The sequence below is a fragment of the Poecilia formosa genome, unplaced genomic scaffold (assembly GCF_000485575.1).
Source record: "Poecilia formosa unplaced genomic scaffold, Poecilia_formosa-5.1.2 Scaffold215, whole genome shotgun sequence".
Lineage (NCBI taxonomy): Eukaryota > Metazoa > Chordata > Actinopteri > Cyprinodontiformes > Poeciliidae > Poecilia > Poecilia formosa.
In genome coordinates, this window is record NW_006800154.1 from 522,314 (window position 1) to 548,762 (window position 26,449).

The window sequence follows — 26,449 nt, forward strand, 5'->3', positions numbered from 1 at the left end:
CAGAAATGTTTGTAAATATTTAGAACCGTATGTATAACTTTTAACAGTTATGAAAATGTGCAATCCATTTAATTTAACTTGTACAACAAATTCTTGTTTCTAATATTCTATGTTGTATCATTATGACATCATTTGTGTCAGTGATGAGTGTAGGTAAAGTTATGTCAGCCTCTGTGTGTTTTATTCTTACTTTGACGGACAGATCAGTGTTTTACTCTCAATGTGGACATTTATAAACCACTTAATTAAAAACAAAGGACCAATCATTTATACAGAGTTTATTGATGTTCCTCTTACAAACACTGAAACATGTTGCAGGTTACCAAAATGTTCTCTTTCTTACATCATACATACAATAAACAATATCAAAAAGGCCAGATTAAATAGCCCTGTCATGATTTGTTTTAAGGCATACAGCATTTAACATGTTCAATCGTCCATCTTACATGCAGGCACAATCAATTAGGTCTCAACACATATAAACCGGGACAAAAATCAGATTAACTTTGGTTGATATCTGTATTTATAATGAAGGGTAAACTATACATATATGTTTTTGCTCAACTCTTCCAGTCAGCGTTTGCAACATACCATTTAACCTGGTGGAATGACCTTACCTGAACAACACACAAATACACATCTCACCACAAAAAGAAGAAAAGAAGAAGAAAAAAAAGAAATCAGATTAAACAAAATAACAGTATATATAGGCTCATCACAAGCAGGCAACAAATGAAAGTTCATTGCAAAACCAATAAATCAGAATATCAGGACAACGTTTGTGTCTCATTTTAAAGGTATTTTAATCTCAGCGGAAGAAGGCACACTTGTTTCTCATTCTCACTATTTTAAGCCTTTTTCTTACGTTAACCCATCCTTTAACCCGTCCAGCTGGCACTTCTGAGTTAGCACATCATGAAAACAAACACACACAAAAAATTATGCGTGGAGAAGAGAATCAAGAGATTCATAATTTCAAGGCCTAACACCAAATTAAGCTGTCTCATAGCATGCTTGATGAATAAAAAGAAATAACCCCCAACAGCTTTGTTAATTTTCTGAGATAAAAATATACGGAACATTCACTATCCATGGAGTAAGTTGTGCATTTCTAAGTGGTAATGCATGCATAGATTGTTCCTGTTGTCCTAAAAATGGCAAGAAACTCTCCAAATGTGTTCAGTTTGTCACTTTTGGAAGAACTCAAAGCCATTAAAGATGATTTACTGTCTTGTTTACTTTACGTAAAAGTAAAGGTGATTCCGTTTCTAAATCTGCCTACATTGAAAAAGGTTTTGTCAAAGTGCACAGCTGGGGATCTTAGTTATAGAAAAAAAAAAAAACACAAAAAACAACAACAAAAATGTTTTCCATACAAAAAGAAATCTTTAAAGTTATATTCACAGCAATTCTCTGGTCTATCAATACCAACTTGTAAAAAAGAAAAAAAAAAAACTTTACAGATTGTGAGCCACAAAGTCGTAAACCCTTAGCATGAACTCTTAACCCCGTGTGTGAGGTATACCATTGCTGCACACCTCCACCGACCAGCAAACACACATACAGACGAACGCACCCGTGGTTACCCAGAGCTACATCTTTGTACGTTAATGTTTAAGTGAGAGGCGGCAGCCTCAATTAAGAGTTAGCAGTTGTGCCGTGCTTATGCTACAACTAGATGTCAAACCTGCTGGGCTCCAACGCATCCAGGCTGAGTCATAAAAGTCACACATCCATACTTGTCATGCACACAGATCAGTTATTCAGAGCGATCCTTGAGTTTGATCTACAAAGGTTTCTAACTAACAAAAATCACCCACGTGTCCCAAACACCAAAAAGCTGACAGTAATACTCATCTGACACACCGATGATGTAAATAATATAACATGCTTTTACAAAAAAAATTAAAAATACATATAAATTAAAGAAATATATATATATAAAAAACCATGAGAAATCAGTTAATTGCAATGGAGAACACAAATAGTAATGTAGAAAACAAACTGAGGTGATGAAACAATGTGGAACAGGTGAGGGGAAACAAACTTGTGAAGTGGGAACTTGTGAGAAAAAAACTGAAACAACGGAGCAGAGCTATCACTGACAACTGATTAATGTGTTTGTTCAGCCTCTTTTCAACGGGTTAGGGCAGTAAATAGATAAAAGAACCGATACTGTGGCACCACAGCTGGCTGACTGTTGCCCACATTTCAGCTCAATTACAAATCAATAAATAAAAAAAAAAATACAGTTAAAATATATATTGAAAAAATACTTATACTTCTAATTAGTGCTGGACTATGCTCTGCTGTATGGAAATATTAGGAACCAGGTCGGTGGGGTACATTTTAGATTGCCTAATCTAAAATGTGTGCAGATTGCACACAAAGAAGGACAAAAAAAGACAAAAAGATGGGAAAGAATAAATTAGCTCCCTGCTCCTTTAATTTGAACTAATTCAGATGTCTCTTGTTTAAAAGTAACACATGTCTATGTGAAGTGCATAAAGAGTTTGGCTATAGTAGTGTGTGTCCTCACATGTTGCTTGTCTGTGTTTCTGTGTTTAGAGTCATGGCTTGGTTTTGTCACAATAGCGGTGGATGGTTACACATCCGTGGTAGCAGATGGGTCGTGGCATGCCACGATCTCCTGTCAAGACGCTTGTCGCTGGGTCAAAACATATGATTGCATCTGAAGCTTCACCGTTTTCCCCTTGGCCACCGAGGATATAGACCTTCCCGTTAGCCACTGACATGCCACAACTTTCCTGTAAAAGAGACCAAAACAGAAATTTCAAAATGCTGCTTAAGACTATGGACTTTATACCTCACTTGCTCACAGAAATCAAAACAATCTGAATCTAAATCAGTCACCTGCTTGGCTAGGGTCTGGCACACAAGTATCCAGTAGTCTTGCGCTGGGTCGTAGCAATAAAGGTTCTGGGTCAGGCCACCGCAGACATAGATCATGTTGTTGAGGGACACAGCTGTGATGCAGCGCTTAGCGATGGGGATGTTGGCCCGTAGTAACCATGCGTTTGTATTTGGATCATAGCACTGAACCTGTAGGATGCAGTTGCATGATTAGTAAAAAAAGATACAAAATTCATGTATAACATGTAAACAATAAATTGGAAACCGACATAAGGCACAACGCAGCATGTGACATGGATTTAAGGAGTCTTGCGAACCTACATAAGCTTCAAACGTCAATGTATTTTAATATAACAAAGGGGGGCGGGGGAAAAGCACACAGTTTAAAGAACTTTACAGACATGTTTTCCCATTTTTGCCCAGTCGTTTTCTTGAGTCACAAAAGTTAATCTTAATTTAGTCAAGATCCAAAGCTCGGCATAGTTTTCTAACACTATTCAGGGTTGTGGTCAAGAGAGATAATGGCTTTCGCTAAACTATATATTTAACATAGACTCCACATCATCTTTGTCTATTTCTGATATGAAATCCTTATCACTGTGGCAAATGAGGACTCTTGTCATTATGTGTGAGATTCTTTTGAGTTGGTTCATTGAAGTAAAGTCTGCTTACATTTCAGATTCCTCCATGGTAAGACAATGCAGACAGACAGGCACCCATCTTTGTCTAATCATTTATCAGACAACCAGATTACCAGTCTGCCCTGCTGTGTGTGCTTCTAATGTGGGCAAACATCCTGCAACTCAATGCAGTAAAATGACTACCTCTGTTTTTACTACAATGCCAATCATCAGAGGACATAATCACACTTTTCCAGCGAACTGTCTGTCATGCCTGGATTTATGGTGGGTTTCTGTTTAAGTCGGAGAGCTAAATCTACTTTAAATTTGTTACAGTTACTGTGGCTCAGCGCGTACCTAGAAAATCCATTCAATTATTCTCATCATAGCTTTTAATTAACATCCATCTTCTTTCGTTTGCAGTGCTGTGTAGAAGTTGCAACCCTGTCATGTTATTGACGCGATGGATTTGTTGTTCAATTGCAAGTGCGACCCTTGACATAACTGACCACAGTGAACGTCCAATGTATTAATTCAAGCAGAGGTTTTTCATCCACCAAGAAATAATGGCATTAATTTAATTCTGCAGCCTATAAAATCGGTTGGGAAATGATCTATTGCTACATTTTTATGGGCGATACAGATCTTGATGCAATCAGGACTCTGAACCAGATCAGACCTGCAGAGACCGTTTGACTTGCATAAATTACTAAACAGAAAAATTATACAACTTGTCTTTCATCCGTTTACAGAGCTAACAAACGCAAAAGTAGACAGACTGGCATTTTTTCTTACCTTTTTCAAACAGAACTTAATCTTTAGCACTAAATTACTGCTTCCAGGCATCAACAAAGAAAACTTTTTAACAGAGAGAATCTCACTATAGTGAAAACATGCCTCAGATACAACATGTGTTTACTGTGTGGGAGGGAGAAGATGCATCTGTTTCTCACCTTGTCTGAACAAGTCTCGTCGTCCGGGCCTCCTCCAATAACATAGAGCTTGCCGCTGCAGCTGGCCACCGCTGGAGAACTGACTGCCTCTTTCAGTGGAGCCACTTCCGTCCAGCGGTTGGAGAAGGAGTCGTAGCACTCCACGCTGCTCAGGCGGCTCTGCCCGTCATAGCCGCCCACAGCGTAGACCTGAGGACAGAAACGCAGGAAATCAGTGAAACACAGGAATATCTCTCGCGCGTAACAACGGTTTCCTTCGTGGCAGGATTCTGAAACGGCGTTATCTAACTAAACTGCTCCACAATATCATAAAAAAAAATGTTTTATTTTAAGTTTGTGAGCATAAACAATAGCTGCTCACCTGAGCACTTCATAAACCAGTTAGTCAGGTCCAGAAGACGAACAACGTTCTGCCGCTAGACAAAGAGGTATTCTTCTTGTTTTTAAGTCTGTGCTACAATATCCTGACTACTTTTGTCAGATTAGCAGATACATGCCACGTAGCAGTTAACCACATTACCATTTTTTTAAAAATATATATATAAAATGATTGAAGGATTTTGCATTTTTCACATTTGCAATAAAACATTTCTTGAAAAAGATTACACCTTGTCAACCAGTGCAGAAGAGGTTAAACTACGCATCATCAGAGTAGAATTTCCCAACAGAAACCCTCCAGGCAGTTGCTGACTCCCAGAAATAAAAATGAAAGGAAACGCAAATGCATAAAATTAAGGAGAAGAAAGCTAATTCAAAAGACGGAACATATTGGGGCCAGCAGATGTGTGTGTTTGTCTCCTGGGTAGAGGTGGGACATGCAACTACTGCTTTTTCCAACTGAAAAAAACTGTCATTCGCTGGTTTTTGGTTTCAACGTGTGTCACTTTCAAACGATCCTTTTGGTTTTCTGTAACAATCAAGAGTGCACAACACAGTGACATGTACATGTTTATTGTGAAGTTGCTTCAGCACTTTGAAGTCCAAAGTAAGACCATAATCGCCTAGTTCAGATCGTTCAACACTCTTGATATTTTGTAACAAAAACACTGGTTAATTGTTGCTATAAATAAAAAAACACAATAAGACAGGAACTTGAGGCACCCAGAGATAAATCCACTGTAATTAGACGCTGTTCTTTTTTCACCCAAGTTTTTGCTGAAGTCAAACGATTTTCCCCCGCTCACATCTAATAGGACATATTTAAACTGAAAGCTTCAGAGAGATCTAGGACTTGTGTGTGTGGCCTTATAAGAAATTAAACATGTACATCTAGCTTAACCAGATGTGCTATTTTTAATACACTAACCCCTTAATGATTCAGTAAACATATCCAGAAATGGTCCTGCTTAAAGACGACAGTGGCAGTATATTTAAAGAAGTGTAACGACTATAGTTGTAACATACAGTCTAACGTCACGAAACACGTACAGACACTAAAACAACAGAAAATACTAAACCAACTGCTTAATGATGGCTGAACAATCAACCACTTCCTAAAAAAAAAACGATAACGATAATAGTAGGGAAGTAGGTGAGCGTGAAACTGATAATTATAGACCAAAAAAATCAATAAAATAAAATCCACAATCTATCCATTACTGGAGGGAAAAAAAAAACAATTATGACCCATTTCAGAAAATACATCGTTCATGTCGAACCAGTCTAACAGGAGAATCGTCATTAGAAGTTCAAACTACAAAGCAGATAAGAATGACTGTGAGGCCTGCGTGCACACGGCAAACATTTTCAGTCATGCAACATCTGATTTTCTACGATACAAACTAGGAGGCCGGGGACTTCTATAGGAATGTTTTAGCATAAAAAAGGATGAACATGTGTATGTGATGATTATAGTGGGTTGTTTACAGCATGTGGGCTTGCAACAGAGCTGTCCATCAAAAGAGGAAATTACAGACTGAATGAGGAAATAAGTAGGGACAGCTGAGGGGGGGAAGGGAATAATTCTTCTGAAGAATGTCAGGGAAAAACATTCGAAAGAGACACTGGAAGATAGAAATAACCTTAAAGAATCTGGAGTAAGACCATGACAAGATAAAAAACATTCACGGGAAACAAATGAGGAACCACCAAGTATTAAATGCCACAGGTGTGACAAAGGGGAAAGAAAATTCGGAAATGTATGTATTCACAATTTTAGAAGTATAAAAAAAACATAAACCTACTTGGATTAAAGATCAAAGAGTGTTTTTTTATCATATCATAAATCCATATAATCAATGATCTTCTTATAGAACTATAACTGTTTTCAAAAGGAATTTTGTAATCTTGATGTGTAGCTAAATAGTATTTTAGTATTTAAGCAAATAAGAGATTCCAAATTTACACCTCAAAAACCTTTTCAAGTGTTGAGTACTGCCTTTTTTTAGCCACATTATAACCGTCGAGCTAATTAGCACATTGTTGTGGGAGCACAAATCAAAATGCATTTGCTGTGATAAAACAATTAGGAATTTTGGGTGCAGGTCAAATCTCCTTGAGTCATGTTTCTTTAAATCAATCAGAGTTCAGTTTGAGGCTGAAACTTTCCAGGAATAACCTGCGTTTATCCACGCTCAGCATGTTTGTGCTTAAACATGTACATGTTTGTCAATAAAAGATCTTTAGTTTTAAATTAACACTGTACATTATGTGCAAGTTAAGCTACGCTGATTTATTTATTACATGACTATTATAATTATTTAGCACTTCTTTTTACACATTAACAAAGACATGCATGAGATATTTAAGCCATAAGTCATTTGTGCTATATTTGGATACCACTGTCTAGTCTGTCCAGTTTCCCCTCTTGTAGGACAAATTTATTTTCCTACATAAACATTGAATCACGTTTTATATGGTCTGAAATGTAGTCTAATGCTGTGATTTTATGTGTCAGCATTTGTCAACTGCTTTGCCCGCTGTCTATGGCTAGTGCAGAGACGGAAATTCAGCATGTTCTTAACTTAGAAGCATGAAGTGCTGGCCCTCATCGGCTGAACTCACACTGCCCTCAGAGAAGAATGTCCACCTGTCCAGAATGAAGCCGCAACTTAATCTACTCCAATCCATCTGTTTTCATATCTGACAACTGACATAGACGAGATAAACATTTCTAATCGAAAATATCTAGGGTAAGTGTGATTTAAAAAAAAAAAGTACTATGAACATCTAACATTAGTGAGTCATCACTTTGTATGCAAGGTATGCAAAAGACCAGCACGTCAGCCACTAAGTAATTAATTTACTATTGTAAGATAAGAAACGAAAGCAGTTCCATTATGTGCCTGAACATCCTCATACTCTTTACCTTACAAAGTTCTTCAGAATTTCTCAAAAACACCTACACCAGACCGAATCATTCATTTTGAGTAAACAATGACGAGCACTTTGCCCTCCCCTCCAATTTTTCTAAAGAATCCTTCACCAGAGTTTTTGTAAACAAGGATTACAGTCTCGCCGTAACACCTACTTACTCTACTATTAAGTGTCATACAAATCTTGCAGCCATCCAGATAGTTTGCATGCAAAAAAACACCATCTTCTATACGGTGCAAATAAACCCCAGGCACCCACAGCAGATGCTTTGCATCATGATCTAAACTGTTTAACCCAAAAGCCAGACTGAAGTATTTAAGTTTGCTGGATCTCGTACAAAACATCCCCAGCAGTGAGAATTACGCAACTACGCAACTTCAGCCAGCGACAAGCCTGGCACTGCTGTGGTTCAAGCAGCAGTTAAAATATGAAGCTGGGATGTCTACAAAAAAAAAAAGAGTTAAAAACCCCATTTGAAACATAAGGATTTACATTTTTTTAATACCTTGCCCAGCAGGACACCCATCTTGTGTCTCCAGCGGCCTTTGACGAGAGAAGCCACTTTGATCCAAAGGTTGAGCTGGGAGTTGTACAGCCACACATCCCTGCTGTTAATGCGTCCTCCTGCGAATGCAATACAACATTATTGTTACAAACTTGACAACTTTATGTGGAAAAAAGGGCAGAAACAAAGAGAATCTGTTAGCCAGACACATATGCAAAGTTTACCAACTGCCATGTGTTATTTTAAATATATGATACATGCATAACTTCACCTAAAATTGTTAACTGACTGCTAGAGCAGCAAAACACATTTCAATTCTATTGAGTGAGAACACAAAGGGTAAGTTTAGAACGGAGTCATTCCATAGGCTTGTACAGAAAAAAAAAAAAACAAGTAATAAAAAAAAATTGGTTTTGTTTGAGATAAAAAAAGAACAATGATAAGTATGTTATTGTATCACAGGCACGCATTCAACAAGCGCCAACATGTGCCTGAAATCTCACAATAAACCTCTCACTACTCATCACAGAGAAGCACTACATATTACACATTAGATATTCTCAATGCATTCCATTATTTTCAGGCCTTTCCAATTGTCAAAATTTCTGACTGCATACATACACTCTATATTGTTTATTTGATAATGAAGAAACTCTATTCAGTCATTTCAAAGTAAGCAAAAAGACAGATAAAGATCTGCAGAGCAAGTTAGACCCAGCATGTGCCTACTTAATAACCCGCCGGATACTTAAAGAGCCAGACAGTCTGTTGCCCTTGAGGCCTCAATTAGAAATTTGTAAGATGGAACATGTCAGTGGAAGACGAATTTCTTAAAAGAGAAAAAAGGGGATTTAGAAAGATGATGTTTAAAATAACAAGCCAAAACCTGAATGTTCTAATAACATTTGTAACGGAATAAATGTCATCATTTGCTTTTTATTCCAGCTTTGTTTCAGCTGCAACTTGCAACAATGTATGAGGTTCGTTTAGGTTTTGTCCACCATATAATGCTCATCTATATGACAGGAAACAGTTTAATGAACTTTTATCCATACATTGGCACGCTTCCTGTCAGTGGACACTGAAACAATACTTTTTGTACTTATGCAGTTTACAGGCTGCAGCTGTGCTTGGGTACAGGCTGGAAGGCCTGTGCTTGTACCAGTTTCCTGTGTGAAAAGGGACAGACACAGGCAGGAGGAATGCAGCACACCAGTGCTGTCAAAAGTATAGAGGACAAAAATACAATCAGTCATAAAAAAAGATCAAATGCTTAACAATGAAAAAAAAAAAAGGGGCAGTGAGGATCATAAGACTATATAAACAAGTAACGCTTATGTATTGTATGTGTTGGGCATAAAACTGTGGGGGAGGAGCAATGTATGTTTTTAAGCAGCGCACGAGAGCAGATTTATAACTCATGTGAGGACTTGGCACATGTGCAGAATAAAGCAGACTCTTTGCTGAGGGGGACACTTTTCTTTTTTTTTTCCCTCTCTTTTGACTTGTTTTTCCTCTTTCGTCTTACGCTACTCAGCAGTTAAATTTGCATGAATGTTAACAGTTTCTTTAGAGCATGTCTAAACACAACCAGTACCTATGGGCTCTCCACACTTTCCGTAATAGAATTTTCTTTACAATAATTTGACCAAAGGAAACATGTGCATCAACCCTTAAACAATTTGCAGCTACTCTACAGGCTGCAACCTGGAATCAGAACCTAAGTCCCTTAAACTGAACAACAATCTGTATTCATTTGTTAAAAATAAATTAGGTCATAGAAATGTCTTGCATAATCTAGGTCTTATTTTTTTCTCTCTCTCAGAGGAGACTTGGTGCTCTCTTGGCACACAGTTAATTTAAAAAACGAAGCAGTTTCCAGGAGGCCATGACAGATGTAATATATAAGGTTCTGATTTCTTTTTCAAAGCTCTTCACAGTAAAATCTTTAGAAGACAATAAGTGTTCCTAGAATGTGTTCTACATCCAGCTCTATGAAATCTGTTACAACGGAGATTAACTAAATCAGAAGAGTTAGCTGACAAATAAAGGCGTCTCCGTGTACTGAACTGAGAATTCAGCCAGATGTTTTCAATAATAGATACCCAGGCTTAAAAAAAATGACAGAGGGGAAAATTGATCATAGGCTTTCTTGCCAATATTAAAAATACTGGACGGTAAGAAAGATGAGCACTAACTTTAAAGGTGTGTACTAATGATTTATTTATTTTTTTGGAATAACATTTTCCTTCTAAATAATTAAGATGAACTTGACTTTGACTAGTTTTTACAGAAGATACTTGAAAGAAGGAATATTAACTTCCCTAGCACATAAATATGGAAAAGTATTTTCTTCATTGCAAATACTTATTGGTAGTTAATCATCCTCAACAAAGCAGGAAAGAAAAAAAAAAGGATGCAATAGTATGCTAATGTCTGCTACAAGGCATCTATTTACAGCAAAGTCGGACATGTCACTGTCACAACTGCTTAAATAAAAATGATTTTCAATAATATCCGCTTTCATTAAGGAGTTTCCTTTCGCAGCATGTGTTTCCAGATCAATGGCATACGTAAAAGGTTAAGAGTAGGTAAGTAAATACAGAGATCCTATTGACCAACCCACCGGACTGACACCAGAACTGTTGACCTTCCATTTTTGTTTGACTAATTCAGATTGCTTGATTTTAAGACTTGAACTTTTTTTTTTTTTGCTAATACACAGAATGTAACAAATACAACATGATCTTACCAGACACCAAGATGTCATTGCGCAAGGCGCAGACAGCGTACTCTGACTTGGTGAACTCAGGCAGCTTCGACAGGGATTTCCATTCCCCTGTGACTGGATCATAGCAATCGTTGTAGGGCAGGTTGAAGCCCCCCACTCGCTCACAACCCCCAACCACTACAATCACCTCTGAGTAGCCAGTCGACCTGTGCGGAGGAGAGTGAGTAGGTGTCAGGCATAAAAATATGAGATATAGTAGCAACAACAAATAAAAAAAAGACAAGATTAACGCTTTCCAATCAGTTTAACAGACAAACTAGACTAAATATGCTCTCTTCTGTCACCCTGTGAAGGAAGTTTGCATACAAATCCACATTGGTCAAAGGCACGATTTATAATTAACTTTGCGTCAGATCATTACAGACATGCAGCAGCACAGGACATGGTTAGAAAGAAGACTTTGAGCTGAATCTCCATGATCACAAACGTTTGTTCTTAGGGCGATGAATACACAGAGCTGCAGCTTTTCCTTAGCATGTGAAAGAAAGCAGACCCAGCACTGGCAGGTGTTGAGGGGCTTTGGCTGTGTGCTTAGCTGTCTACATGCACACAGACACACAACTAAAAGACATTGTTGCACACAAGCGGTTAAACTACATCTGTTGGAGTGTGTGTACAACAGATCAATTATATCCCTGGCACCTCTGAAGAAAGCAGAGGCTCTGGTGTACAAACAAAGCCAGAAAATAGAGGATCTGTTTTGACCACCATTTTGGCCCTCCAGGCAAATGGAGAACACAATAAGAGGGATGAACTGCTCGACTGGTTTGATGATTTGAACAGCTCAGCCTGTGTTACGACAATGCACCTGAAATACATGTTGCACAGCCTCAATAACTGACAGCTGGAACTGGTCCCATTTTAACCATTGCGGCGTTTCAAATTTCAAACGCAGCTGCCTTGCTGGTTGCTGGGGGACAGCCCACCATATGCTCATTTTTAGTTTCACGTTTAGAAGGCATCAGTCAGCTCTAGCCTTTGTCCTTTATTAATGAGCTCAACTGGACACCATTACAGCAACAAAAGAACAAACCACCAAAAATAAATGAAAATCCAGTAAATTGGTGAGAGATGAACGAACAGGAACACAGAAAAGAAAAAAAAAAACGTGATGTGAGCTTCACCTGTGGTTTGACAACAAGACTCGACATTTTCAATTGATTGCTATTTCTTGCATCATATGTTTTTTTGTTTGTTTTTTTTAAAATCTGTCTATGTTTGAACATGCCTGACTCCCCTCTATCATTTACATTTCAAGACAGTGCTACAAAACAAAGCCAAGTGAGCGACAGACTTGTCTCTTCAGCACAACAACACTCCCCGTCTGTGTCTCGCTGACAAGCATGTACAACAACACCACAACCACAGCAGCCAGGAGCACAGAGTTCATTAGCAACTTGCCATCAAAGTAAAACAAAAACATAAATGGTAGATGGATGTAAAAAAAAAAAATCCCTTTCTGAGGAAAGATTAGTCATTTGAAATCACACTACTTCCACAGACTTTCATATTTAAAGCTGCCTGAAACCTTCCTCATACCAAAGAATGCTAACATTTTCAGTACCTGCGTGGACGAGTTCTGGGTGACATCATTTCGTTTCCTAGCACGTGGTAGCGCCTGGCCTCATGGAGGAGTTGGTAGCACTCTGGAGCATTCTGGATGAGCTCGTCTCCCTCCACTGTCTGGACGAAGTAATTGGGGTGAAGCAGGGGCAGCCGAACGTGCTGCAGCAAACTGTTTAGCATGGGCCGCCTTTGGTCCACGTTGTGGTACACCCATTTCATCACTGCCTCAAACACTATCTCCTCCTTACTGACGAACAAATCTTCTCTGCCAATGTAGTCTTTGAGCTCTTCAATCCGTAGGTCAAGAAACTCTTCGTGGTTTGACACTTCTGAGAAGTTTGCCAAGGCGTAATTTTTGCAGCGGCTAGCAAGCTGCTTGAGAGCGTGAGCATCCGCAAAGCGCTGAATGCCAACACAGTTGCATGGGTCAAGCTGGTTCTCTAGGAACTTTGCACAAGCATCCCGCAGTGTGGTGATCTGGAAGAGGTTGGAGGTCTCAAAGAGAAACTGGACATTCTCGGTGGTGATCTTGGCACGCCCAGTGTAAACGTAGTTGAGGAAGGCCTCCATCGCCTTGGCCTCAATGCCGTTGATTTCAACCAGCATCTCCCTGCTCTCACGGTGATCATTGCAGAACATGGCTTTGAAGTAGGAAGAGCAGGCACAGAGCACAGCACGGTGGCAGGGAAACTCGCGGCCCTGCACGCTGATGACCACATCAGTGAAAAGGCGGCAGTCGCGGAACTCATTGAACACCTGAAGGATTCCCTCCGAATGTGACGCACCAGAGCAGAAGTCAAAGTCATCACCTGCTTTGTATTCAACTGGCAAAACCTTAAGGAAAAAAATTACATTCATAAATATCTTTAAAAAACTGTGGCTAACGTAAAATATACTTAAAATCAAAAGACTTAGTACCTTGCGTTTGACAACTGGCGATTCTTTGGTGTCTGAGGTGCTGCTGTTTGTTCTCCTGCCCAGAGCCAACAACACCATGGCTGCTACTTTTAACAGAAATGCTCCTTGAACTTTTGGGTAATCTAAGAAGATGAAATGAAAGGTATCACAGAATTATTCATCATGTGGTTGTCGATTTGGCCAAAGAGTGGAGAATAAGGAAGGGGCAAGGGAAGAAGAAATATTACCCTAATTGGGTAAGTACAACATTAAACGAAAGCTTGTCTTGTAAAGTGCCATGAAATGACATTCATAGTGAAGTGGCATTATATAAATAAGTTGAATTTAATTAAAATCTAAGTTAACTGAGCATAAGCAAAAAGAAAAAAAAAATACTTCAGTCTTGTGGAAAAAGATAGATGTTTTCAACTGGGTAAGTACAGGTGGCAAATAAATACACTTTACTTCCTGTAGTTTGCATCACCTCTGCAAACAGTTGTGCCCTGGAGCACAATTGCTTGCATGAGACAAGGATGACAAAGAGGCAGAGAAACGGTTGGAAAGGCCAACCTACATGCCATTCAGGGTTGTTTTGAAAGAAACTGATAATAAGGGATGCTATTAGAGAATATTTCATGAGCGCTTGACTAAGTGAGTCCGGACTGCCAACAGATAACCTTGAGTAACTTTTTTGCATCATTAAAATAAAAAATAAGTAATCTTTTGCTATTGTCACTTTTAATAATACAAAAAAGTACAAATACATAGACCAAACAAATTTCTTAACCAAGACAAAATGTTTTCTTCTCCTCTGAAAAAGCCTTTATTAGCTTTAAAGAAAAAAAAATTATGCCTTGGGCTATACTGCCTGTTTCAAAAACTAACAACACAGGCCTAAGTCCGAGTGAGGTCATTTATCCCTTGTTATTTTTAGTTATTTTTAACTTGGACTCAACCCATTCACGTGTCTTATTTGCCAGCAGCGGTCCAGCGGGTCACTGCAGCCAGGAAGATTACAATACAGGTTTAGCCAGGATGCGTCTGACATTTGCTGTGTGAATGAGCTTTACTTCGGAGGACACAAAGAAAACATGGCATTTACAGAAACACTGGGCTAAAGCAAACAGAGATCTAATAATAAAACCATCTGAACTTATGTATCCATTTGTGTTTTTATTTTGATATTAAGCTGGATGTATCACTCTTTTTTTATCAATTAAAAGGTTGTAATTAAAGGTTACTGTTAATTAATTAAAGAGTGTGCAGCTGCGTGGAGAGATAAGCTAACAATCGGTTAAACAAAGCAAAGCTGGCTCGCGCCCGACCGTTACTGGTTTAGCAAACTGATCAAGTTAGCTAGATTCTTGAAAAGAAAAAAATAAACAATTACAACAAAGCGAGAAACATTCACAACAAATGTCTGTAAATAATACAGTTTTACAAGACAAAAGCGTTACCGTGAAATAAAGTTTCCAGATGCGGCCTCTGTCTTCTGTCACAAGTAAAGGAAAAACAAAGGAGGGGGGGGGGGATATTAGAAAAAAAAATAAAACTCTATCTTAAAAACGCTCGCCACTAACTTATCATATATTCCATCGAACTGTTGTGAAAAAATAACTTGGCTGCGACACAGTCAGGACATTTTGACGTGTTCCGAAGACAAAAACAAAGACTCCTAACTACTTGACCCTGTTGTAAACAGAACCCTTTATATACATCTACTTGTCTGGGGGAAAAAAAATACGTTCCACTGGACCTACGCATTTTACTGATGCATCCTGGGAAACTGAGTCTCTTTTCCTTCCAGGGATGTAGGCTTGTCCAACAAGAAAACTACACTCCCCAAGAGGCTCCAGTTCTCCACGTGGCTTCCCTTTGTTTGCAAACAAACGCAAGTTTTATCAGAAGAAAAATCCAATACAAGAAGTGGCTGCAGGATTGAAAAAACACGAAAACAACCGATATCTTTGCTATTTAAACCATTGTTATAAAAACCTGTATGTGATGATTAGTGTTTTGCAGAGTTAAGCTGCTTACAAAAAGATTTCAATGTTTACATATAGAAACATAAACAGTGTACAAAAAAGACGACGTAACATGAAAAATATGTTACGTCGTCTAATTTTAAATCTATCGGCTGATCAAAACAAGATGATGGTCACTACCCCTCCCCCACGCTTCCCCTGCAGGTGAGAAGGAAGAAGGAACTTCGCTGGAACAAAGGATGTCATAACTTCCTGTCAATGTTGCAAAATACTTTTCAAGAGCTTTAAACTGGATCACCTTACACTTCCAACGAAGTAAACAAAAATGCATATGGAAAAAACCTAATCGTTAAGCTTAACATAAACCACAGGTGATGGTCAAATTCCACAATATTGCTACTTTTTGAAAATATGCTTAAAACCAGTATTACCAGATTAGTTACCAAAATCAAGACACAGGGGAAATTAGTGGAGGACATTGTGGTTTGTCCTAAAACATCTGCTGGTCAAGTTGACCAAAACCAAGCCACCTAATAGGAGGAGACCTAAGTTTTTATTTATTTATTTTTTATTTTTTTCGTGAACACAACTGTTTTGCAAATGAGACAAATACAAATTAAACTTTACTGTTCAATAAATAGAAAGTTGTTATTACAGAACTACAAATACTGGCAAATTTTACGACATGCCAAATGTGCTATGAAGTAGGTACTCAGGTGTTAGGAGACACTTCTGCGGTACTTGTTAGACAGACAAATGAGTCCCTCTGCTGTTGAGCTGCTGTAGCACACACATAGACCAGGTCCTCCATCAAATGATGTCTGGATCATTACCGCCATTCATTTCCCTTTATGGTCCATGAATTGCCATGTCAGTGATCTATTTACACACCCAGTTTTAGACAAACAAGGCTTTGAAAGCAAACATAGTGGAGTGTTTTATTTTTTTTATATGGTCATAAACTGTAGTCCATCAACATGTTCCACAAGACTTTTTATACATCAGACAATACATTTTACATAGCAAAAATTGTTACATTTACAAACATAAACATACAAATTTAACAAGCTTAGCAGTGTTTATTTTACATAGCAATTTCAGACCTCTCAAACACAAAATAAGAAATACTTATTGATCAAACTGAGTTCTTTAATACACAAATAGCTACAGGATGCAGCGATGTTGCATCCTCGCTGGAAATTATAAATCAGCCAGCACATAACACATTGATTTTGCAATTGTTAATTAAGGAATTTCTTAAATAGTCCTTTACTTTAAGAGTGTCAGAAAAATTTGACAGAAGAGTGATAATCATTTATAACTTTTTCAGCAGTATGACAAAATAACAAATTAACTGACAATAAAAGGTTACAGATCCCAAGACATTTAAATGTAGTGCCAGTGAAGAGAGCANACTGGAAGATAGAAATAACCTTAAAGAATCTGGAGTAAGACCATGACAAAATAAAAAACATTCACGGGAAACAAATGAGGAACCACCAAGTATTAAATGCCACAGGTGTGACAAAGGGGAAAGAAAATTCGGAAATGTATGTATTCACAATTTTAGAAGTATAAAAAAAACATAAACCTACTTGGATTAAAGATCAAAGATTTTTTTTCATACAATCAATGATCTTCTTATAGAACTATAACTGTTTTCAAAAGGAATTTTGTAATCTTGATGTGTAGCTAAATAGTATTTTAGTATTTAAGCAAATAAGAGATTCCAAATTTACACCTCAAAAACCTTTTCAAGTGTTGAGTACTGCCTTTTTTTAGCCACATTATAACCGTCGAGCTAATTAGCACATTGTTGTGGGAGCACAAATCAAAATGCGTTTGCTGTGATAAAACAATTAGGAATTTTGGGTGCAGGTCAAATCTCCTTGAGTCATGTTTCTTTAAATCAATCAGAGTTCAGTTTGAGGCTGAAACTTTCCAGGAATAACCTGCGTTTATCCACGCTCAGCATGTTTGTGCTTAAACATGTACATGTTTGTCAATAAAAGATCTTTAGTTTTAAATTAACACTGTACATTATGTGCAAGTTAAGCTACACTGATTTATTTATTACATGACTATTATAATTATTTAGCACTTCTTTTTACACATTAACAAAGACATGCATGAGATATTTAAGCCATAAGTCATTTGTGCTATATTTGGATACCACTGTCTAGTCTGTCCAGTTTCCCCTCTTGTAGGACAAATTTATTTTCCTACATAAACATTGAATCACGTTTTATATGGTCTGAAATGTAGTCTAATGCTGTGATTTTATGTGTCAGCATTTGTCAACTGCTTTGCCCGCTGTCTATGGCTAGTGCAGAGACGGAAATTCAGCATGTTCTTAACTTAGAAGCATGAAGTGCTGGCCCTCATCGGCTGAACTCACACTGCCCTCAGAGAAGAATGTCCACCTGTCCAGAATGAAGCCGCAACTTAATCTACTCCAATCCATCTGTTTTCATATCTGACAACTGACATAGACGAGATAAACATTTCTAATCGAAAATATCTAGGGTAAGTGTGATTTAAAAAAAAAAAGTACTATGAACATCTAACATTAGTGAGTCATCACTTTGTATGCAAGGTATGCAAAAGACCAGCACGTCAGCCACTAAGTAATTAATTTACTATTGTAAGATAAGAAACGAAAGCAGTTCCATTATGTGCCTGAACATCCTCATACTCTTTACCTTACAAAGTTCTTCAGAATTTCTCAAAAACACCTACACCAGACCGAATCATTCATTTTGAGTAAACAATGACGAGCACTTTGCCCTCCCCTCCAATTTTTCTAAAGAATCCTTCACCAGAGTTTTTGTAAACAAGGATTACAGTCTCGCCGTAACACCTACTTACTCTACTATTAAGTGTCATGTACAAAATCTTGCAGCCATCCAGATAGTTTGCATGCAAAAAAACACCATCTTCTATACGGTGCAAATAAACCCCAGGCACCCACAGCAGATGCTTTGCATCATGATCCAAACTGTTTAACCCAAAAGCCAGACTGAAGTATTTAAGTTTGCTGGATCTCGTACAAAACATCCTCGGCAGTGAGAATTACGCAACTACGCAACTTCAGCCAGCGACAAGCCTGGCACTGCTGTGGTTCAAGCAGCAGTTAAAATATGAAGCTGGGATGTCTACAAAAAAAAAAAGAGTTAAAAACCCCATTTGAAACATAAGGATTTACATTTTTTTTAATACCTTGCCCAGCAGGACACCCATCTTGTGTCTCCAGCGGCCTTTGACGAGAGAAGCCACTTTGATCCAAAGGTTGAGCTGGGAGTTGTACAGCCACACATCCCTGCTGTTAATGCGTCCTCCTGCGAATGCAATACAACATTATTGTTACAAACTTGACAACTTTATGTGGAAAAAAGGGCAGAAACAAAGAGAATCTGTTAGCCAGACACATATGCAAAGTTTACCAACTGCCATGTGTTATTTTAAATATATGATACATGCATAACTTCACCTAAAATTGTTAACTGACTGCTAGAGCAGCAAAACACATTTCAATTCTATTGAGTGAGAACACAAAGGGTAAGTTTAGAACGGAGTCATTCCATAGGCTTGTACAGAAAAAAAAAAAAACAAGTAATAAAAAAAAATTGGTTTTGTTTGAGATAAAAAAAGAACAATGATAAGTATGTTATTGTATCACAGGCACGCATTCAACAAGCGCCAACATGTGCCTGAAATCTCACAATAAACCTCTCACTACTCATCACAGAGAAGCACTACATATTACACATTAGATATTCTCAATGCATTCCATTATTTTCAGGCCTTTCCAATTGTCAAAATTTCTGACTGCATACATACACTCTATATTGTTTATTTGATAATGAAGAAACTCTATTCAGTCATTTCAAAGTAAGCAAAAAGACAGATAAAGATCTGCAGAGCAAGTTAGACCCAGCATGTGCCTACTTAATAACCCGCCGGATACTTAAAGAGCCAGACAGTCTGTTGCCCTTGAGGCCTCAATTAGAAATTTGTAAGATGGAACATGTCAGTGGAAGACGAATTTCTTAAAAGAGAAAAAAGGGGATTTAGAAAGATGATGTTTAAAATAACAAGCCAAAACCTGAATGTTCTAATAACATTTGTAACGGAATAAATGTCATCATTTGCTTTTTATTCCAGCTTTGTTTCAGCTGCAACTTGCAACAATGTATGAGGTTCGTTTAGGTTTTGTCCACCATATAATGCTCATCTATATGACAGGAAACAGTTTAATGAACTTTTATCCATACATTGGCACGCTTCCTGTCAGTGGACACTGAAACAATACTTTTTGTACTTATGCAGTTTACAGGCTGCAGCTGTGCTTGGGTACAGGCTGGAAGGCCTGTGCTTGTACCAGTTTCCTGTGTGAAAAGGGACAGACACAGGCAGGAGGAATGCAGCACACCAGTGCTGTCAAAAGTATAGAGGACAAAAATACAATCAGTCATAAAAAAAGATCAAATGCTTAACAATGAAAAAAAAAAAAGGGGCAGTGAGGATCATAAGACTATATAAACAAGTAACGCTTATGTATTGTATGTGTTGGGCATAAAACTGTGGGGGAGGAGCAATGTATGTTTTTAAGCAGCGCACGAGAGCAGATTTATAACTCATGTGAGGACTTGGCACATGTGCAGAATAAAGCAGACTCTTTGCTGAGGGGGACACTTTTCTTTTTTTTTTCCCTCTCTTTTGACTTGTTTTTCCTCTTTCGTCTTACGCTACTCAGCAGTTAAATTTGCATGAATGTTAACAGTTTCTTTAGAGCATGTCTAAACACAACCAGTACCTATGGGCTCTCCACACTTTCCGTAATAGAATTTTCTTTACAATAATTTGACCAAAGGAAACATGTGCATCAACCCTTAAACAATTTGCAGCTACTCTACAGGCTGCAACCTGGAATCAGAACCTAAGTCCCTTAAACTGAACAACAATCTGTATTCATTTGTTAAAAATAAATTAGGTCATAGAAATGTCTTGCATAATCTAGGTCTTATTTTTTTCTCTCTCTCAGAGGAGACTTGGTGCTCTCTTGGCACACAGTTAATTTAAAAAACGAAGCAGTTTCCAGGAGGCCATGACAGATGTAATATATAAGGTTCTGATTTCTTTTTCAAAGCTCTTCACAGTAAAATCTTTAGAAGACAATAAGTGTTCCTAGAATGTGTTCTACATCCAGCTCTATGAAATCTGTTACAACGGAGATTAACTAAATCAGAAGAGTTAGCTGACAAATAAAGGCGTCTCCGTGTACTGAACTGAGAATTCAGCCAGATGTTTTCAATAATAGATACCCAGGCTTAAAAAAAATGACAGAGGGGAAAATTGATCATAGGCTTTCTTGCCAATATTAAAAATACTGGACGGTAAGAAAGATGAGCACTAACTTTAAAGGTGTGTACTAATGATTTATTTATTTTTTTGGAATAACATTTTCCTTCTAAATAATTAAGATGAACTTGACTTTGACTAGTTTTTACAGAAGATACTTGAAAGAAGGAATATTAACTTCCCTAGCACATAAATATGGAAAAGTATTTTCTTCATTGCAAATACTTATTGGTAGTTAATCATCCTCAACAAAGCAGGAAAGAAAAAAAAAAGGATGCAATAGTATGCTAATGTCTGCTACAAGGCATCTATTTACAGCAAAGTCGGACATGTCACTGTCACAACTGCTTAAATAAAAATGATTTTCAATAATATCCGCTTTCATTAAGGAGTTTCCTTTCGCAGCATGTGTTTCCAGATCAATGGCATACGTAAAAGGTTAAGAGTAGGTAAGTAAATACAGAGATCCTATTGACCAACCCACCGGACTGACACCAGAACTGTTGACCTTCCATTTTTGTTTGACTAATTCAGATTGCTTGATTTTAAGACTTGAACTTTTTTTTTTTTTGCTAATACACAGAATGTAACAAATACAACATGATCTTACCAGACACCAAGATGTCATTGCGCAAGGCGCAGACAGCGTACTCTGACTTGGTGAACTCAGGCAGCTTCGACAGGGATTTCCATTCCCCTGTGACTGGATCATAGCAATCGTTGTAGGGCAGGTTGAAGCCCCCCACTCGCTCACAACCCCCAACCACTACAATCACCTCTGAGTAGCCAGTCGACCTGTGCGGAGGAGAGTGAGTAGGTGTCAGGCATAAAAATATGAGATATAGTAGCAACAACAAATAAAAAAAAGACAAGATTAACGCTTTCCAATCAGTTTAACAGACAAACTAGACTAAATATGCTCTCTTCTGTCACCCTGTGAAGGAAGTTTGCATACAAATCCACATTGGTCAAAGGCACGATTTATAATTAACTTTGCGTCAGATCATTACAGACATGCAGCAGCACAGGACATGGTTAGAAAGAAGACTTTGAGCTGAATCTCCATGATCACAAACGTTTGTTCTTAGGGCGATGAATACACAGAGCTGCAGCTTTTCCTTAGCATGTGAAAGAAAGCAGACCCAGCACTGGCAGGTGTTGAGGGGCTTTGGCTGTGTGCTTAGCTGTCTACATGCACACAGACACACAACTAAAAGACATTGTTGCACACAAGCGGTTAAACTACATCTGTTGGAGTGTGTGTACAACAGATCAATTATATCCCTGGCACCTCTGAAGAAAGCAGAGGCTCTGGTGTACAAACAAAGCCAGAAAATAGAGGATCTGTTTTGACCACCATTTTGGCCCTCCAGGCAAATGGAGAACACAATAAGAGGGATGAACTGCTCGACTGGTTTGATGATTTGAACAGCTCAGCCTGTGTTACGACAATGCACCTGAAATACATGTTGCACAGCCTCAATAACTGACAGCTGGAACTGGTCCCATTTTAACCATTGCGGCGTTTCAAATTTCAAACGCAGCTGCCTTGCTGGTTGCTGGGGGACAGCCCACCATATGCTCATTTTTAGTTTCACGTTTAGAAGGCATCAGTCAGCTCTAGCCTTTGTCCTTTATTAATGAGCTCAACTGGACACCATTACAGCAACAAAAGAACAAACCACCAAAAATAAATGAAAATCCAGTAAATTGGTGAGAGATGAACGAACAGGAACACAGAAAAGAAAAAAAAAAACGTGATGTGAGCTTCACCTGTGGTTTGACAACAAGACTCGACATTTTCAATTGATTGCTATTTCTTGCATCATATGTTTTTTTGTTTGTTTTTTTTAAAATCTGTCTATGTTTGAACATGCCTGACTCCCCTCTATCATTTACATTTCAAGACAGTGCTACAAAACAAAGCCAAGTGAGCGACAGACTTGTCTCTTCAGCACAACAACACTCCCCGTCTGTGTCTCGCTGACAAGCATGTACAACAACACCACAACCACAGCAGCCAGGAGCACAGAGTTCATTAGCAACTTGCCATCAAAGTAAAACAAAAACATAAATGGTAGATGGATGTAAAAAAAAAAAATCCCTTTCTGAGGAAAGATTAGTCATTTGAAATCACACTACTTCCACAGACTTTCATATTTAAAGCTGCCTGAAACCTTCCTCATACCAAAGAATGCTAACATTTTCAGTACCTGCGTGGACGAGTTCTGGGTGACATCATTTCGTTTCCTAGCACGTGGTAGCGCCTGGCCTCATGGAGGAGTTGGTAGCACTCTGGAGCATTCTGGATGAGCTCGTCTCCCTCCACTGTCTGGACGAAGTAATTGGGGTGAAGCAGGGGCAGCCGAACGTGCTGCAGCAAACTGTTTAGCATGGGCCGCCTTTGGTCCACGTTGTGGTACACCCATTTCATCACTGCCTCAAACACTATCTCCTCCTTACTGACGAACAAATCTTCTCTGCCAATGTAGTCTTTGAGCTCTTCAATCCGTAGGTCAAGAAACTCTTCGTGGTTTGACACTTCTGAGAAGTTTGCCAAGGCGTAATTTTTGCAGCGGCTAGCAAGCTGCTTGAGAGCGTGAGCATCCGCAAAGCGCTGAATGCCAACACAGTTGCATGGGTCAAGCTGGTTCTCTAGGAACTTTGCACAAGCATCCCGCAGTGTGGTGATCTGGAAGAGGTTGGAGGTCTCAAAGAGAAACTGGACATTCTCGGTGGTGATCTTGGCACGCCCAGTGTAAACGTAGTTGAGGAAGGCCTCCATCGCCTTGGCCTCAATGCCGTTGATTTCAACCAGCATCTCCCTGCTCTCACGGTGATCATTGCAGAACATGGCTTTGAAGTAGGAAGAGCAGGCACAGAGCACAGCACGGTGGCAGGGAAACTCGCGGCCCTGCACGCTGATGACCACATCAGTGAAAAGGCGGCAGTCGCGGAACTCATTGAACACCTGAAGGATTCCCTCCGAATGTGACGCACCAGAGCAGAAGTCAAAGTCATCACCTGCTTTGTATTCAACTGGCAAAACCTTAAGGAAAAAAATTACATTCATAAATATCTTTAAAAAACTGTGGCTAACGTAAAATATACTTAAAATCAAAAGACTTAGTACCTTGCGTTTGACAACTGGCGATTCTTTGGTGTCTGAGGTGCTGCTGTTTGTTCTCCTGCCCAGAGCCAACAACACCATGGCTGCTACTTTTAACAGAAATGCTCCTTGAACTTTTGGGTAATCTAAGAAGATGAAATGAAAGGTATCACAGAATTATTCATCATGTGGTTGTCGATTTGGCCAAAGAGTGGAGAATAAGGAAGGGGCAAGGGAAGAAGAAATATTACCCTAATTGGGTAAGTACAACATTAAACGAAAGCTTGTCTTGTAAAGTGCCATGAAATGACATTCATAGTGAAGTGGCATTATATAAATAAGTTGAATTTAATTAAAATCTAAGTTAACTGAGCATAAGCAAAAAGAAAAAAAAAATACTTCAGTCTTGTGGAAAAAGATAGATGTTTTCAACTGGGTAAGTACAGGTGGCAAATAAATACACTTTACTTCCTGTAGTTTGCATCACCTCTGCAAACAGTTGTGCCCTGGAGCACAATTGCTTGCATGAGACAAGGATGACAAAGAGGCAGAGAAACGGTTGGAAAGGCCAACCTACATGCCATTCAGGGTTGTTTTGAAAGAAACTGATAATAAGGGATGCTATTAGAGAATATTTCATGAGCGCTTGACTAAGTGAGTCCGGACTGCCAACAGATAACCTTGAGTAACTTTTTTGCATCATTAAAATAAAAAATAAGTAATCTTTTGCTATTGTCACTTTTAATAATACAAAAAAGTACAAATACATAGACCAAACAAATTTCTTAACCAAGACAAAATGTTTTCTTCTCCTCTGAAAAAGCCTTTATTAGCTTTAAAGAAAAAAAAATTATGCCTTGGGCTATACTGCCTGTTTCAAAAACTAACAACACAGGCCTAAGTCCGAGTGAGGTCATTTATCCCTTGTTATTTTTAGTTATTTTTAACTTGGACTCAACCCATTCACGTGTCTTATTTGCCAGCAGCGGTCCAGCGGGTCACTGCAGCCAGGAAGATTACAATACAGGTTTAGCCAGGATGCGTCTGACATTTGCTGTGTGAATGAGCTTTACTTCGGAGGACACAAAGAAAACATGGCATTTACAGAAACACTGGGCTAAAGCAAACAGAGATCTAATAATAAAACCATCTGAACTTATGTATCCATTTGTGTTTTTATTTTGATATTAAGCTGGATGTATCACTCTTTTTTTATCAATTAAAAGGTTGTAATTAAAGGTTACTGTTAATTAATTAAAGAGTGTGCAGCTGCGTGGAGAGATAAGCTAACAATCGGTTAAACAAAGCAAAGCTGGCTCGCGCCCGACCGTTACTGGTTTAGCAAACTGATCAAGTTAGCTAGATTCTTGAAAAGAAAAAAATAAACAATTACAACAAAGCGAGAAACATTCACAACAAATGTCTGTAAATAATACAGTTTTACAAGACAAAAGCGTTACCGTGAAATAAAGTTTCCAGATGCGGCCTCTGTCTTCTGTCACAAGTAAAGGAAAAACAAAGGAGGGGGGGGGGGATATTAGAAAAAAAAATAAAACTCTATCTTAAAAACGCTCGCCACTAACTTATCATATATTCCATCGAACTGTTGTGAAAAAATAACTTGGCTGCGACACAGTCAGGACATTTTGACGTGTTCCGAAGACAAAAACAAAGACTCCTAACTACTTGACCCTGTTGTAAACAGAACCCTTTATATACATCTACTTGTCTGGGGGAAAAAAAATACGTTCCACTGGACCTACGCATTTTACTGATGCATCCTGGGAAACTGAGTCTCTTTTCCTTCCAGGGATGTAGGCTTGTCCAACAAGAAAACTACACTCCCCAAGAGGCTCCAGTTCTCCACGTGGCTTCCCTTTGTTTGCAAACAAACGCAAGTTTTATCAGAAGAAAAATCCAATACAAGAAGTGGCTGCAGGATTGAAAAAACACGAAAACAACCGATATCTTTGCTATTTAAACCATTGTTATAAAAACCTGTATGTGATGATTAGTGTTTTGCAGAGTTAAACTGCTTACAAAAAGATTTCAATGTTTACATATCGAAACATAAACAGTGTACAAAAAAGACGACGTAACATGAAAAATATGTTACGTCGTCTAATTTTAAATCTATCGGCCGATCAAAACAAAATGATGGTCACTACCCCTCCCCCACGCTTCCCCTGCAGGTGAGAAGGAAGAAGGAACTTCGCTGGAACAAAGGATGTCATAACTTCCTGTCAATGTTGCAAAATACTTTTCAAGAGCTTTAAACTGGATCACCTTACACTTCCAACGAAGTAAACAAAAATGCATATGGAAAAAACCTAATCGTTAAGCTTAACATAAACCACAGGTGATGGTCAAATTCCACAATATTGCTACTTTTTGAAAATATGCTTAAAACCAGTATTACCAGATTAGTTACCAAAATCAAGACACAGGGGAAATTAGTGGAGGACATTGTGGT

The 26,449-nt window shown here is 38.4% G+C and overlaps 2 protein-coding genes across 2 annotated transcripts; both read right to left on the bottom strand.

The window, feature by feature from the left end:
* Positions 1–263: 263 nt before the first annotated feature.
* klhl24a (kelch-like family member 24a) lies at positions 264–15,259 on the bottom strand. Its single transcript, XM_007567955.2, has 8 exons — positions 14,979–15,259; positions 13,543–13,664; positions 12,623–13,458; positions 11,020–11,204; positions 8,268–8,386; positions 4,448–4,636; positions 2,875–3,063; positions 264–2,768 (listed from the first exon to the last, which is right to left on the bottom strand). The coding sequence occupies exons 2-8, from the start codon at positions 13,618–13,620 to the stop codon at positions 2,571–2,573; spliced, it is 1,794 nt and encodes a 597-aa protein (XP_007568017.1). The 5' UTR covers positions 13,621–13,664; positions 14,979–15,259; the 3' UTR covers positions 264–2,570.
* A 2,292-nt stretch (positions 15,260–17,551) lies between these two features.
* Positions 17,552–25,726, bottom strand: klhl24b (kelch-like family member 24b). Its single transcript, XM_016679556.1, has 5 exons — positions 25,437–25,726; positions 24,001–24,122; positions 23,081–23,916; positions 21,478–21,662; positions 17,552–18,844 (listed from the first exon to the last, which is right to left on the bottom strand). Exons 2-5 carry the CDS (start codon positions 24,076–24,078, stop codon positions 18,708–18,710), a joined length of 1,236 nt encoding a protein of 411 aa, XP_016535042.1. The 5' UTR covers positions 24,079–24,122; positions 25,437–25,726; the 3' UTR covers positions 17,552–18,707.
* Positions 25,727–26,449: the final 723 nt, after the last annotated feature.

Excerpts from the sequence above, each read along its gene's own strand:
- klhl24b (XM_016679556.1), bottom strand. The coding sequence starts at position 24,078 with ATGGTGTTGTTGGCTCTGGGCAGGAGAACAAACAGCAGCACCTCAGAC. Across the intron at positions 23,917-24,000 it reads CGCCAGTTGTCAAACGCAAG|GTTTTGCCAGTTGAATACAA; the intron begins GTACTAAGTCTT and ends TTTTTCCTTAAG. Across the intron at positions 18,845-21,477 it reads CAATGACATCTTGGTGTCTG|GAGGACGCATTAACAGCAGG; the intron begins GTAAGATCATGT and ends TTGCATTCGCAG.
- klhl24a (XM_007567955.2), bottom strand. The coding sequence starts at position 13,620 with ATGGTGTTGTTGGCTCTGGGCAGGAGAACAAACAGCAGCACCTCAGAC. Across the intron at positions 13,459-13,542 it reads CGCCAGTTGTCAAACGCAAG|GTTTTGCCAGTTGAATACAA; the intron begins GTACTAAGTCTT and ends TTTTTCCTTAAG. Across the intron at positions 3,064-4,447 it reads ACGAGACTTGTTCAGACAAG|GTTCAGTGCTATGATCCAAA; the intron begins GTGAGAAACAGA and ends TGCATCCTACAG.